Source organism: Condylura cristata, unplaced genomic scaffold (genome assembly GCF_000260355.1).
Source record: "Condylura cristata isolate star-nosed mole 26May11 unplaced genomic scaffold, ConCri1.0 scaffold00015, whole genome shotgun sequence".
NCBI lineage: Eukaryota > Metazoa > Chordata > Mammalia > Eulipotyphla > Talpidae > Condylura > Condylura cristata.
This window is the reverse complement of record NW_004567116.1, coordinates 27,274,121-27,286,145: the sequence shown is the minus strand read 5'-3', so window position 1 is coordinate 27,286,145 and position 12,025 is coordinate 27,274,121. Positions and strand designations below refer to the sequence as shown.

Sequence of the window (12,025 nt, the reverse complement as noted above, 5' to 3'; positions counted from 1 at the left end):
TACGGGCAGGGAGGGGAAAACTGTCCTCCAAGGTAGCTGCTTTCATTGCTTGTCTGTGACACTTGTTGAGAATCCTTTGTCCACCTGTGGACAGCACAGTTCATCTGCTGATATGGACTTGGGGAAATAAGATTTCCCTGGATTTTTCAGTGCTCCCATAGAAAGTTCTTGCCATTTGAGACTTGGAAATGCATAGAAATGCATGAGATTTAAGGATAAGGAATTCTTGCTTTCAGTTGCTCTGGGAGCATTTTATCCTTCATGGATCATGAGAATGAGATATGTAGCTATTTGTCTAGGCAATTACTCTGACCCCAAAGGATAATAAAACATTCAGCATTCCACTGAGGATATATCTCTCCAGAAATAGAAAGCAGAGTCTGGAAGAGAGATTCGTAGCCAAAGATGAATGCAACCATGATGTCCATTGACTGACTGATGCATGGATGAACAAAATATTGTACATATGTCCAAAGGAATATTATTCAGCTTTAAAAAAGGAGGGCTATTGTGGGCCTTCCCTGTTGGCGCAGCAGATTAAAGCACAGCACTAAGAGACTAAAGCCATTTCAGCATGAGTTCGATCCTTGCCCCAGAGTTGACCCACATGATGCAACAGACCTCTCCTGACCTGCCCACTGCTCCCCTCAGCAGTGTACTTCATTGATCTGCTTGTTCTGCTCCCCACTCTGTCTCTGGTGAATCCTCTTACTGCATCTGCACCTCTGACCTATACCCCAGTTCTGTATGCATAAACAATTTTTTTTTTAAAGGAGGGCTATTGTGACACATGCTAAGACATGGATGAACCTTGAATAGATTTTGCTAAGTGAAATAAGCCAGTCACAAATATTGTGTGGTTCCACTTACATGAGGTGTCCACAGGAGTCAAATTCATAGAGAAAGAAGCAAAATAGACTGGATCAAGAAGATCTGGTACATATGCACTGTGGGATATTACTCAAAAAAGATAAATTCATGTCATTTGTGGCAATTTGGATGGAGCTGAGAAGAACCATGTTTAGTGAAATAAGCCAGAAAGAAAGAGAAAAATACTGGGTGGTTTCACTCATTCGTAACAGCAGTGTAAGGGATCGGGGGGGGGGGGCAATTGTAATAAAGTAAAAATCAAAATTGACATCTATAAGCCAGAGACATTGTACGGGGGTAAAGAGGGGAACAGGACTAAAACTGGGGCAGGAAAAGCACATGGGACTCTGGTGACGGCACACGGGTGACTTGGTGGTGGGAAGTCCATGGGGAATACAACCGAGATGAGAAAATGTACAAAGTGAAGAATGATGAAAAATAAATAAATATCTATATAAAGTAAAATGGTGTCAGTCAATCTCCTAATGTCAGGAATACTCTGGGGTCTGTATTTATTTCCTTGCCTTTCTCATCCCCCCCCCAAATTTGAGTAGTTGACCTCAGTCCATCAAACAATTTCTACTTTTCTCTGCCTTGTTCTTTATTCTTTATCCTATGAAAGCTTCCTACCCTGTACCTCATTCTCCAAAAATGAGACTCTTCATTTCATGTAGTGTTCAATAAAATTTGTGTCACCTAAAAAAAAAAAAGGAAGGAAGTAGAATGTAGAATAGTGGTTAGCAGTGGTTAAGGGAGAGAGGGGATGTGGAATTGTTTAATGTGTACAGAGTTTCAGTTCTGCAAGATAAAGAGTCCTGGAGAGGGATGATAATGATGATGGTTGTACAATAAAGTGAATATATTTAGTACCATTGAACTATGCACTTAAAACAATTAAGATGGTAAATTTTATGTTATGTGTATTTTATCACAGTCTTTAAAAAGGGAAATAAAACCTCCATTTCCCCAAGAGGACCAAAGGGTTTCTGGAGAGGAGATGAACACTTTTCTCTCTTCTGTATATAAATGGAGAAAATCCCTTGTTTTTACCCCTCACTGTGGAGCATTTCATTGCATCACTTCAGGAGTAAGGTCTGGGCCAGGTATGGGAAAGCGCTGATGCACTTACTGCTTATTGTAAGGTAATTGATTAAGAAATCTGTCTCTGTTCTAGAAAACCTCGTGTGTACATTCAGGGAAAAAATAATCAAGTGAATTTAAAAAACCCAGCATGTACTGGGGTTCTCTCTCTTTCACTCATCTGGTGGCCTGTCTAGGAGTAAACTTTGCTCCCTAGAAAGAGAAGGTGGATGACTTTCTGTACTCACATGTGGAGAAGGAAGTCAGCTCTCCCAGCTGCTACGGTTTTAAGTTTGGGGCACACGGAGGAGGGTAAGAAACTGCTCTTTGCCTCAGAGCTCACATTTGGGAAGCCCCATCTTGAAGAGTGAAATGGGCCCAAGCTGGGTTCCTTCTATAGCATCTATCTCAGATTTTAAGAAGCTAATTAATTTAAGATCCAAAAACTCTAATACGTTTTATTTCTTTTGATTCTCACAAGTCTACGAAATAGGTGTGATTCTATAGCCCTTTTGTAGTTGAACAGAGAGATTAATGTGCTCAAAGTAGGATGTCAGATCTCACTTCTCAGGACATCTGGGAAGCAAATATTAGAAGCCCTGTTTCTCAGCTCTGGAAGTTTGGGGGCGCCCCATTTCTTGCCCTACTTGGTGGCCAGGCAGTGACCCTGGGTGCTGGGAACTGACAAGGCTATTACACAGGGGGCATTAGCCCGTCGTCCCGGGGCACAGGGTCCTCCCATAGTAGGTCACAGGGAGGGGTGTCCACTTCTGTAATTGACCTGTGCCTTGCAGGACATGTGGCAGCTTACAGGGACTCGAGCAGGACAGGCTGGAGTGTCTGTGTGCCAGCACAGAGCAGTGATGGAGCATGGCTAGCCAAGGAAACTGATGTGTTCAGAGTGGCCTAAGTGAAACAAGTGACTGGCCAGAGACTGGGCTGGAGAAGTTGCCAGGGCCAGGTGGTGAAGGGTTTTGAATCAGTCAGGCCAAGGAGTTTGGACTTTGTCCTGAGGACAGTGAGGGAACCTTTGAGGAAATTTATGGAGAACAAGGCTCTTAGCTGGTTCCCTTCCCTTAGCAATGTGAAGACTGCAATGAACTGAGAGAAAATAGAAACATAGCAGAATTAATCCATGGCTGGTGTTTCCCTCAGTTCCTGAACTCATATTCTGGACATCATTTCTTTCTCGTCTCCTCAAAACTGTACAGCCCAGTGGTTAGTGATACAGATTCCTGGAGCTACCTGCTTAGATCCACACCTTGGCTTTTCATCTTCTGTCTATCTAACCATAGTCATGTGCTTAGGTTCTGGTGCCTCCATTTCTTCAGTGAAGATGACATCACTGTGTACCACTTAGGGTTTGTTATAATGATTAAGTGAGTCACTACCTATTAGGGCGCAGCAAGTGCCTGGCTTAAGTAAACACCTTGGGGTTAGAGCAACCTTATTCCTATTAAGGCCAGCAGGTAGCCTCCTGACTGCAAACCTCAGGGTCCAGCTGGGTGGCTGTGGCAGGCCCTCTGCCCTCTCCCTGCACCAGCCCCACCTGCCTTTCCCAGAGGGCTGTGCCTGCCTCCTCCAGTTCTCACAGAGACATGGCCAGCCTGGGCTCCAGGGAGCTGAGAAGGGTCACTGCAGGGACGGGAGGAAAAAAAGGGTTTTCAGCTCTAGAAGCAGATTCTTATCCAAATCTGTCTTGGGAATTAGGCTGGACTTGCATGAAAACAAGCTTCCCAGCCCTGCCCAGGCCCAAAGGGGTTGGTCTGGAATCCCAGAGCTGGTTGACATGGCCCTTTCACTCTGACATCCAGAAGCAGAGGTGAGAGGCCTAGCGCTAGAGGATAACTGTGGGAAGCAATTCCAATGAGAGAGATAAGACAATGAGAGTACAGAGGTGATCTGATGACTCAGGGTTTATGTCATCCATGCCACCAACCCTCCTCCATTTTCTCTTCCCACCCTGCCAGTGGTTCATCTCTGCTCCTCTCCTCTAACTAGGAGTTCAGTCTCCTTTGTTGTCTCACTCATCAAGTCCTGATAAGATAAACTCACTCACTCTGAGGTGCCAATAACTAAGAATAGCTGGAGATGAATTTCAAATGGTGAGATTCCAGGAACCAACAAGCTAAAGACCTCAACAACAGCACTTGTAGGTCACAAGAGGAAGCAGAACATTGTTTTTCAATTGTGGGGAGAACTGATTTACCAGCAGTTCAGAATTTGAGACCTATCAGTGAAGCTACATAGCACAAAGTAGAGAAGAAGTTCTGGTCTCTGGGGCTAAAAAGTCTGGGTTTTGAGTGCCAGCTGCAGTACTTCCTCGTTGTATGATCTAGGGAAAGTCACTTAACTTCTTTGTATCTCCATTTTCCCCCTTAATAAAAAGGAGTTGATTATAATAATAGAAAACAACCTGCAGAGTTGCTGAAAAGGGATGGATGGGCTTCAATTAGAATAACACTTGGCATTCAGCTATGGCCATCTAAGTGCTGGCTGTTATCACTAGGATCCTTGGAAGGCCACGGACCAATCCCAATTATGGGAGAAAATTTTTGCACATCATATATCCAGAAAAGGGGCTAAGATCTAAGATGTACAAACAAGTCATACAATTCAGCAAAAAAGAAAACAAAGAACCCAATCAAAGAATTGATTTAGAAGAGCTAAGTACACATTTCTCCAAAGACATATCGATGGCCAAAAAGCACATGAAAAAAAATGTTCAATATTACTTATCATCAGGAAAATGCAAATCAAAACCTCAGGGAGGTATAAACTCATGTTAGTGAGAATGGCCCATATCAAGAAAACAGGAAACAACAAATGATGGTGAGGATGTGGACAAGAAAGCAACCCTTGTGTACTGCAGTTGGTAAGCAGACGGGTTCAGCACAGTATGGAGGTTCCTCAAAAGAGTAAATATAGAGCTACCATATGATCCAGCAATTCTGCTCCTAGGTATCTACCCAAAGAAATCACAAATTCAGGCCCTCCCTGGTGGCGCAGCGGGTTAAAGCACAGCACTAAGAAGCTTAAGCCACTTCCGCATGAGTTCGATCCCCTACACATCCCCACATGGGCTCCATTTTCTGTCACCCTTCTGCGGAGCCGACACTGAAGCCCAGCTTAGTGCATGTCCTGTGCTCCAGTTCCCTGTCCCAAGCCGGCCCCTGGCCAATTGATCACACCCTCATGTCAGACCCAGCTCCCAGCCGTGCACTGCTTCTCACTCCTGAAGCAGGGCCAGAGCCTTCTGGTTCTTAGTTGACAGCCTATCTGTCATCAGCTGCCCAGATCCATAAATCCATACTTACTCCTCTAAACTGGAGAAATTGCTTTATTCAAGAAGTCAGAGTGAGGGTTGTGGCAGCAATCTTAGGAGCACAGGGAGTGAGAGGGGAGGGATGAGGAGAAACCAAGAGTTGGGTCCTATTAGAGTCCAATGGGGTAGTCTCCAGGGCTGGGAGAGACCAAATTTACAGCAGCAGAGGAAAGGAATGAGTCTGCGTCCCAAGGATGCCTTTCGGAGTGGCTGGCTGCTTCCTCTTCTCTGCTGTCCTGCCAGTGTTTTTTATCCAGCCCAAGCTCAGGGCCCAAGGGAGCCTGAAACCTCATTGTGGGTTTCAGGGTGTTGCAGGCTGGCATCTCTCAGGGCTGACCCCAGTCTTTATGAGAGTGGACTCAGCTCATTGGCTTCTTGAGATGAATTTGGTTTCTCCTTGTGGGCTTCAGAAGAAGGTCCTGTAGGGAAGAGGAGACAGAACAAGTGAGTGCAGATTTTGCGGGTGCATCCTCACCCCAAGGCAGGGAGCAGCTCACGGTAGGGAGTACACCCCTGCCCCTGGAGCACAAGGCCCTGCCAAGCCTCTGGAGAGGCTGTGTGTGTGCAGGCCCCAAGCAGCGACACATCATAGCCACGGCACACAGAAGGCCAGGGAGAAAGCAGGAGGGACACCTGGCATGAGGAGGGAAGCGCCAGAAAGCAGAGGGCGGGGGCCCTCAAAAAGAGCAGATGGCAAGTGACAGAAAACACAGGGCCACCGAGATCATCCCAGAAGCCGTAGCATAGTGGGTTAACTGCCTTGGGAACACGAGGCCCTAATGTTTTGAGAAACTTGTAACAGCAATGTCAACAAGATCAGGCTTGGGTCTGTCCCACCCGCCGACAGCTGGGGCTTTAGGCCATGCCAAGCACCAGTTCCACGGCGACCCGCCAGCTCCATCCATGGACACACTCCTATCATGGGGGGATGCACCTCCCAAAGCTTGGCTCTGCAGTGTCCCACAGATGAAGTCCCAAGCCAAAAAGAAGGCACAAGAGACAGTTTGGCCTAAGCAGGGCTCAGGCCACAACGAGTCACAACAGGACATGAACAACTGGAATAGGCCAACCTGGTTCTTTGGACCAGCTTTTAAAAGCTCTTAATGTTCTGCCCAAACACAGGGGCCAGCAGAGCAGGGGTGCCCAGAGGGTGGCATTCCCAGGAAAGAGAGGCACATTTCTCTGGGGACACCTCTGTTTGGGGGTAGAGGGAGATTCAGGCTGAGCTTTCTCTGGGCTCTCCCAGGGGAGTCATGCCTGTTTGGAGGCACTGTGTGTGGCCAGCAGAGGACGGTGCTCACTGCTCCATTCTGCTCCTTCGGGTGCCGTGTGGCAGGTTCCAAGAGCTGTGGTCAGGTCCTGGCCCGATCCTGCTGTGCACTGGGCTCAGCCCACAGTGACCAACAGCAGGCCCAAGTGTTACTTCTGGGAATGGCGCCTCATACACCCCTGTAGACAGTCCAAAGAACCTGCTGACAGCTTGGTCAGCAGACGGCCACTGCACGCAGCATGGACAGACGGGGCCCTGCAGCCCGCCTGCCTATTCACCATGGAGGGCTGCCAGGCTCCAGCTGCAGGAGGAACCCGTGTCTATGCACAGGAGCACGGTCTTCAAGGAGCTTTCGGACCGGCTGGGGGCTTTCGGCTGCAGAGGAGGGAAGAGAAGAGCTACATACGTAGAGTGGAGCAGGAAACACAAAACAGGGCTCAGTTATTCCCAGGCAGGGCCATTGGGTCTCTCCCCTTACGTGGCTCCTGCCTAGGCCCTGGGCTCCAGAATTAGCTACTATAAGACTTTGGTTGTTCAAGACATGCCGAGAACTCAGCCTCTGCTGGGCAAGGGGAGCAAAGCAGGCCTAGTCACGATCTGGGTAAGGCGGGGGTACTGAGGTGATGGGGTGAGGAAAAGATGGAGGCCAGCAGCCAGAGGCCGAGAGGAGTGAGAAGCTGAATGCAGCCAGAGAAGTCGGGACTCACAATCAGGGATACAGAGAAGCAACAAAGGAAAGGGGGAGTGAGATGAAGGGAAGAAAGGTGAAGAAGAGAGGAAGACAGGTACGAAAGAGGGAGAGAGTGATAGGTAGGATGGGGAAGAAAAGGAGAGAGAATGATATATGGAGAACCACACAGATACAGAGACTGGTATACACAGACACACAGAGAGACACACATAGGAAATCAGACAAAGATGAAGACTGAGCCAGGCTCCCTGGAGACCCTGCAGGTTGGGGTCTGGGGTGGTGGTCCTGGCTGTTTGGGGATGCAGTTACATCTCAGACTGCAATTCTCAGTCATCTCAGATAGCACTCCAGAGTGTAAACGACACAGAAGTCATCAAACTAGTTGGTGGTGAGGGACATGCATTCTCAGTGGGGAATCAGAAACCCTGACTTTGTCTTAACTTCATTTACTTGGCCTAAGACTCTTAATGTTTCTGGGCCTCAGTTTTCCATATATCAAGGAGGATTTGAATAAGACAGTCTTGGAGGCAGCACTGACAATAACTGGCAGGGACTTAGTCCTGGCTTTCTCTAGCCTGGCCGTTTTCCTAGGGTGGATGACTACTAAGAGCTGTGTGCTTGGGCCATTCCTTCAAGCTGGGGGAAGATGACCAAGATGCTGGAGGAGGAAGAAGAGGTTCTCATGGTGAGGTGCTGGCCACACTTACAGTTCGTCGTCGTATTCCTTGGGGGGACAGACAGCAACAACCAGGTCGATCCAGTCCTGCAGGGAGAAGTCTTGTGACTCCAGAGCATGCTCAGGGCTCAATGGTGTGTCTGTCCCTGACACTCCATTCCCATTACTGGATCCCCAGCCAACTTAGATCTCCTTTCCTTGGGGAGGAGGCCCCTGGTGGAGCTGGAGTCCTCCAGCTGGGGATGGGGCTGCTGTTGGCTCCCATGGTCTAGGGAAGTTTCTAGATTCTGGGGCTTTGGAACCATAAGGCCAGGGTTGCCAGATCCTCGCATGACACTCAGTCCCCAAATGCTGACCTGTGGACCAGGGCCACATAGACCCTCGGAATCACTTGAGGGAAATGTCTTGAAACTCCAGACTCACACCTGGAAATCTGGAGCAGGTCCTGGGGAATAGTTTTTTAAACAAACTCCTTAGGTCATTCTGACCCACAGCCAATTGAGCAATTTCTGGTCTAGCTTTCTGATCCTAACACTGACCGGGTCATTGCCATCCTTGGCTGGTCCATCACTGTCCAACCTCAGCTTGTGTGTAGCCAATAAAAAACATGTGAAATATCACTGGGCCCTTCTATGATGGAACAACTTCTGATATTGAACTAAAACCTTTCCCCAGGACCTCCCTCCATCTAATCCAGTCCTGTCCTCAAGAATCACAGAACACACTTGTGCTCCTAATGCAGCACTTCAGATAATCAAAGCCAGTCATCATGTTACCCGTAAGTCTTCTCTTGTCCATATCCTTTCATGGGGGTCCCAGGCCCATCCGGCTGGCTTCCTCGGCACTGAACTTAATACCTCAGGCTCGGCTGCCTGCACACAGTTGCACAGGTTGTGCATTGCACAACTTGAATGGGCACCATTCATGTGGTAGGCTACAGGAAGGCACCCCCTCACACTGTGCGATGCACAGCCTGGGAGATCATATATGGGGGCCCTGACTCATGTGGGTGTCTGATAAGCTTAGAGCAAACTACCAGCAGCCTCTGCTTTTCGGGCCCTCACCTGTGAGTGATTTGTAGCAGCCCCAAGCATGTTCTTGATTCTGTTCAATGTGTACTTAGAGAAGGCCTTATCTTTTTTGGAGTGAGTTGCCAGGCCTTCTCATCTGGAGTCTGTATTCATGTCATGTGGTTTTTAGTCTCAAGGTCAAGAGTTGACATTTACTTTTCTGGAACCTGTCTTGTGAGATTAAGACCACTGGATGGGGTATGTGGGCATAATTCAAGCATTGCCTTGACCCTAGAAACCTGCCCTGTGTTGGGGCATCCCAAATGGAAGGCCTGGCTATAATGGCCAGGGTTTGAGGCAGGCAGGCAAGGGAGGGAGGAAGTGAACAGGCTTGTTTCTTACCCCTTGACTCCAGGCCTTCTGGAGGGTGGCTTCAGCCTCAGCCAGAGTGTAGCCGGTCACGATTTTGCCATTGATCGCCATCACTTCATCCCCTTTCACAATGCCACCTGCAGGAAGACAAGGCTGTTGGCTGTACGAGATACGTACGTGACCCAGAGCTAGGCAAAGCACTCTGTGTGGCTGCAGATGGCACCTGACTCCTACGTGCTGACAGCTCACGCGGGCTCAGAGCACAGGAGAACAACCTAGCAGGTTACTCAAAGGCCACCTCCTTCCCACCCTGGCCACGTGCCCTCACTCAGTTCAGTAGAATCGGGGCACAGTGAGGGATCACGGCTACCCAGCTTTCATGTGGGCCTCTGATGTTGGAGAAGGAGCAAACCTGCATTTCCAGTGAAGTTATCAGAAATGCTGGATGAGCGTTCTGGGCCACTCAGACCGGCTGGTCAGCTTCAGGTCCCCAAACAGGCAGAGCTCTGTGCTTGTCTCAAAGCCTCCATATGCTGTTCCAGCTGGAACATTTGCCCTCTCTCTTCTCTTCTAGGTCTGACACCGAATGCCTCCCCCTCAGAGAGGCCCCCGAAAGCCCCCACTTAATCTCAAGTAGATCTTTCCTATTACACTTTCCTGGCATCCTGGTTTCTTCCTGCACAGTATTTTCCAGTTTATAATCATAAATCTATTTGTTGATTGCTGTTCTCTCCTGCCAGACAATCAACCCCATGGGCAGGGACTGTCTTTTTGATTTACCACTATATCCTTAGCGTTTAACATAATGCATAGTACAAAATGATCCTAACACAAATCCAGTAGATAATTCTTTAATACATGAATGGTGTTATAGGTGTTCCTCGATGAGATGACCTATGTCTGCAAAAGCTGAGTTATCAGTAAGTTATTCATTTCACTAAAGGCCCTGTTGAAACTCTGGCCATGCTGATACGTGTGGTGGCACCTAAGAAGTGGTTAGATTGTGGCACAGCTTCCCATATACCTTTTTTTTTTAAGGAAAAATACCTTTTTTAAAAAAATTCTCTCTTTTTAAAAAGATTTATTTATTTATTTATGCATACAGAACTGGGCTTCAGGCCAGAGGTGTGGGGGTGGTGAGAGGATTCACCAGAGCCAGAGTGGGGAGCAGAATAGTGGATGGACTGAAAGACACTGCTGAGGGGAGCAGTGGGTGAAACAGGAGAGGTCTGCCACGCCATGTGGGTCCCAGTCCTGGTGTTCCCAACAGCATACTTTCTGGTTTATATTGAAATAGACCACCCAGAAGCCTTGAAGGCAGGAAGGCCCATGGGAGAGTGGTGTTACTGACGATGATGTCCCTGGTGCCTATATACATATGCTTCTGGGGAAACTTGTCCCAGCTGCTGTGAGCCAAAGCAGTCGTAAGCAGCAGTTTGGACAGTGGGCCTAGAGAGGGGGTTCCACTTCGGAAAGTGAATGGCAAGCCTGGGGGTAATAAGGCAGTGATAGTGCTGGGGCTTTATCAGAGGCAGAAGGGCCCAGGAAAAGTCACCTCTCTATCCTGGTCCTCTTTCTCACTAGACATGCAGCTAGGTTGCTGGCCAAGCAGCAGCCCTACCCCAAGTGGCACAGAAAGGGGGAGAGAGGAGTGTGTGGCCGGGATGGCTAAGGGTGGGCCACACAGCTGCCACTGGAGAAGATGCCTCTCTTGCAGTTGAAATGAAGAGTGTGGCTGTAAGGGGCCTGAGGTCACCAAAGCTGTGCGTGGCAGAGTTGGAATCACTTCAGTGACCCACAGAAGCCTGACTATCAATGACCAAGTGATGTCCCATTCGCTCCATCACCTGCCTCAGGCCTCAAACACCCGCTATTCTATCATCACAGGTGTGTGGGAGAGCTGACACCAGCCTTGCACTGCCCAGAAGGGGTCTGATGATGGGATTCCCCAGTTTGACCTGAAAGGGAGAGGGGTGAGGGACACCTTCAAGGGCATCTGTTCCTTGATGAAGCACTCGAGAGTCTTGGAAAGCCTCCTGGATTGGGAAGAAGAAATCTCTCCAGAGTTTCAGACTGACAGGTGAAGGGGTTGAGCGTTTGAAGCAAGTCTGTGTCTAGGATCCTTAAAGGTTTTGCTTCTCAGCAGAGGGCACTTTTGTTGATAAGGGGGTCAAGGCAAAGCCATATCATGCCACAGGAGGCTGGTGTGAGGGGCGCCGTGCCCCTCTGGGAAGGGCCATGGCTGTGGAAGCCGTCCCTCACATTGTGTATTAGATCAAAATGGCCAAACTACTTGGGTTCAAGTCCTGCCTCTACATTTGCTGGCCGTGTGTTCCAACAAGCACATTAACCCTTGCATGCTTCAGTTTCTTAAGTTGTAAAATAAGAGTAATAATAGTACCTACCTTGGGGGATGCTGTAGGCTTCCAAGAGTTAATATACTGCTACATAGGTACATATGTGCAGGTACTTAGAACAGCATCTGGGCTATGGTTAGTTCTTGCAGATGTTGCTCTCATTGCTATTAAAAGGTAGGGCTAAGTTTTAATGATTTCTCTTCTCCCTTTGCACTGTTCTCCCTTCTTCTCAGGGAAACATTCAGGTTTCCTTCTGGCTGCCATTCCCAGCAGCTCCCTTTCTCTTGGTGGGTTAAGAGTCCACAGGGTTCCCGCAGTTTCCTCCACCCCCTTAGCCTTCTGTCAGTTCTTAGCAAACTGTACTTCAGTGCCTG

The 12,025-nt window shown here is 48.5% G+C and overlaps 1 protein-coding gene across 1 annotated transcript in view; it reads right to left on the bottom strand.

Annotated features, from left to right (window-relative positions):
• Positions 1-7,939: 7,939 nt before the first annotated feature.
• The window catches only part of USH1C (Usher syndrome 1C), a 42,558-nt gene continuing 38,472 nt past the window's right edge, over positions 7,940-12,025 (bottom strand). The window contains exons 25-27 of the mRNA XM_012725194.1: positions 9,325-9,431; positions 8,861-8,863; positions 7,940-7,999 (exon numbers count right to left, since the gene is read on the bottom strand). Coding sequence (XP_012580648.1) covers positions 7,940-7,999; positions 8,861-8,863; positions 9,325-9,431 — 170 coding nt within the window. The remainder of the gene's footprint in view (positions 8,000-8,860; positions 8,864-9,324; positions 9,432-12,025) is intronic.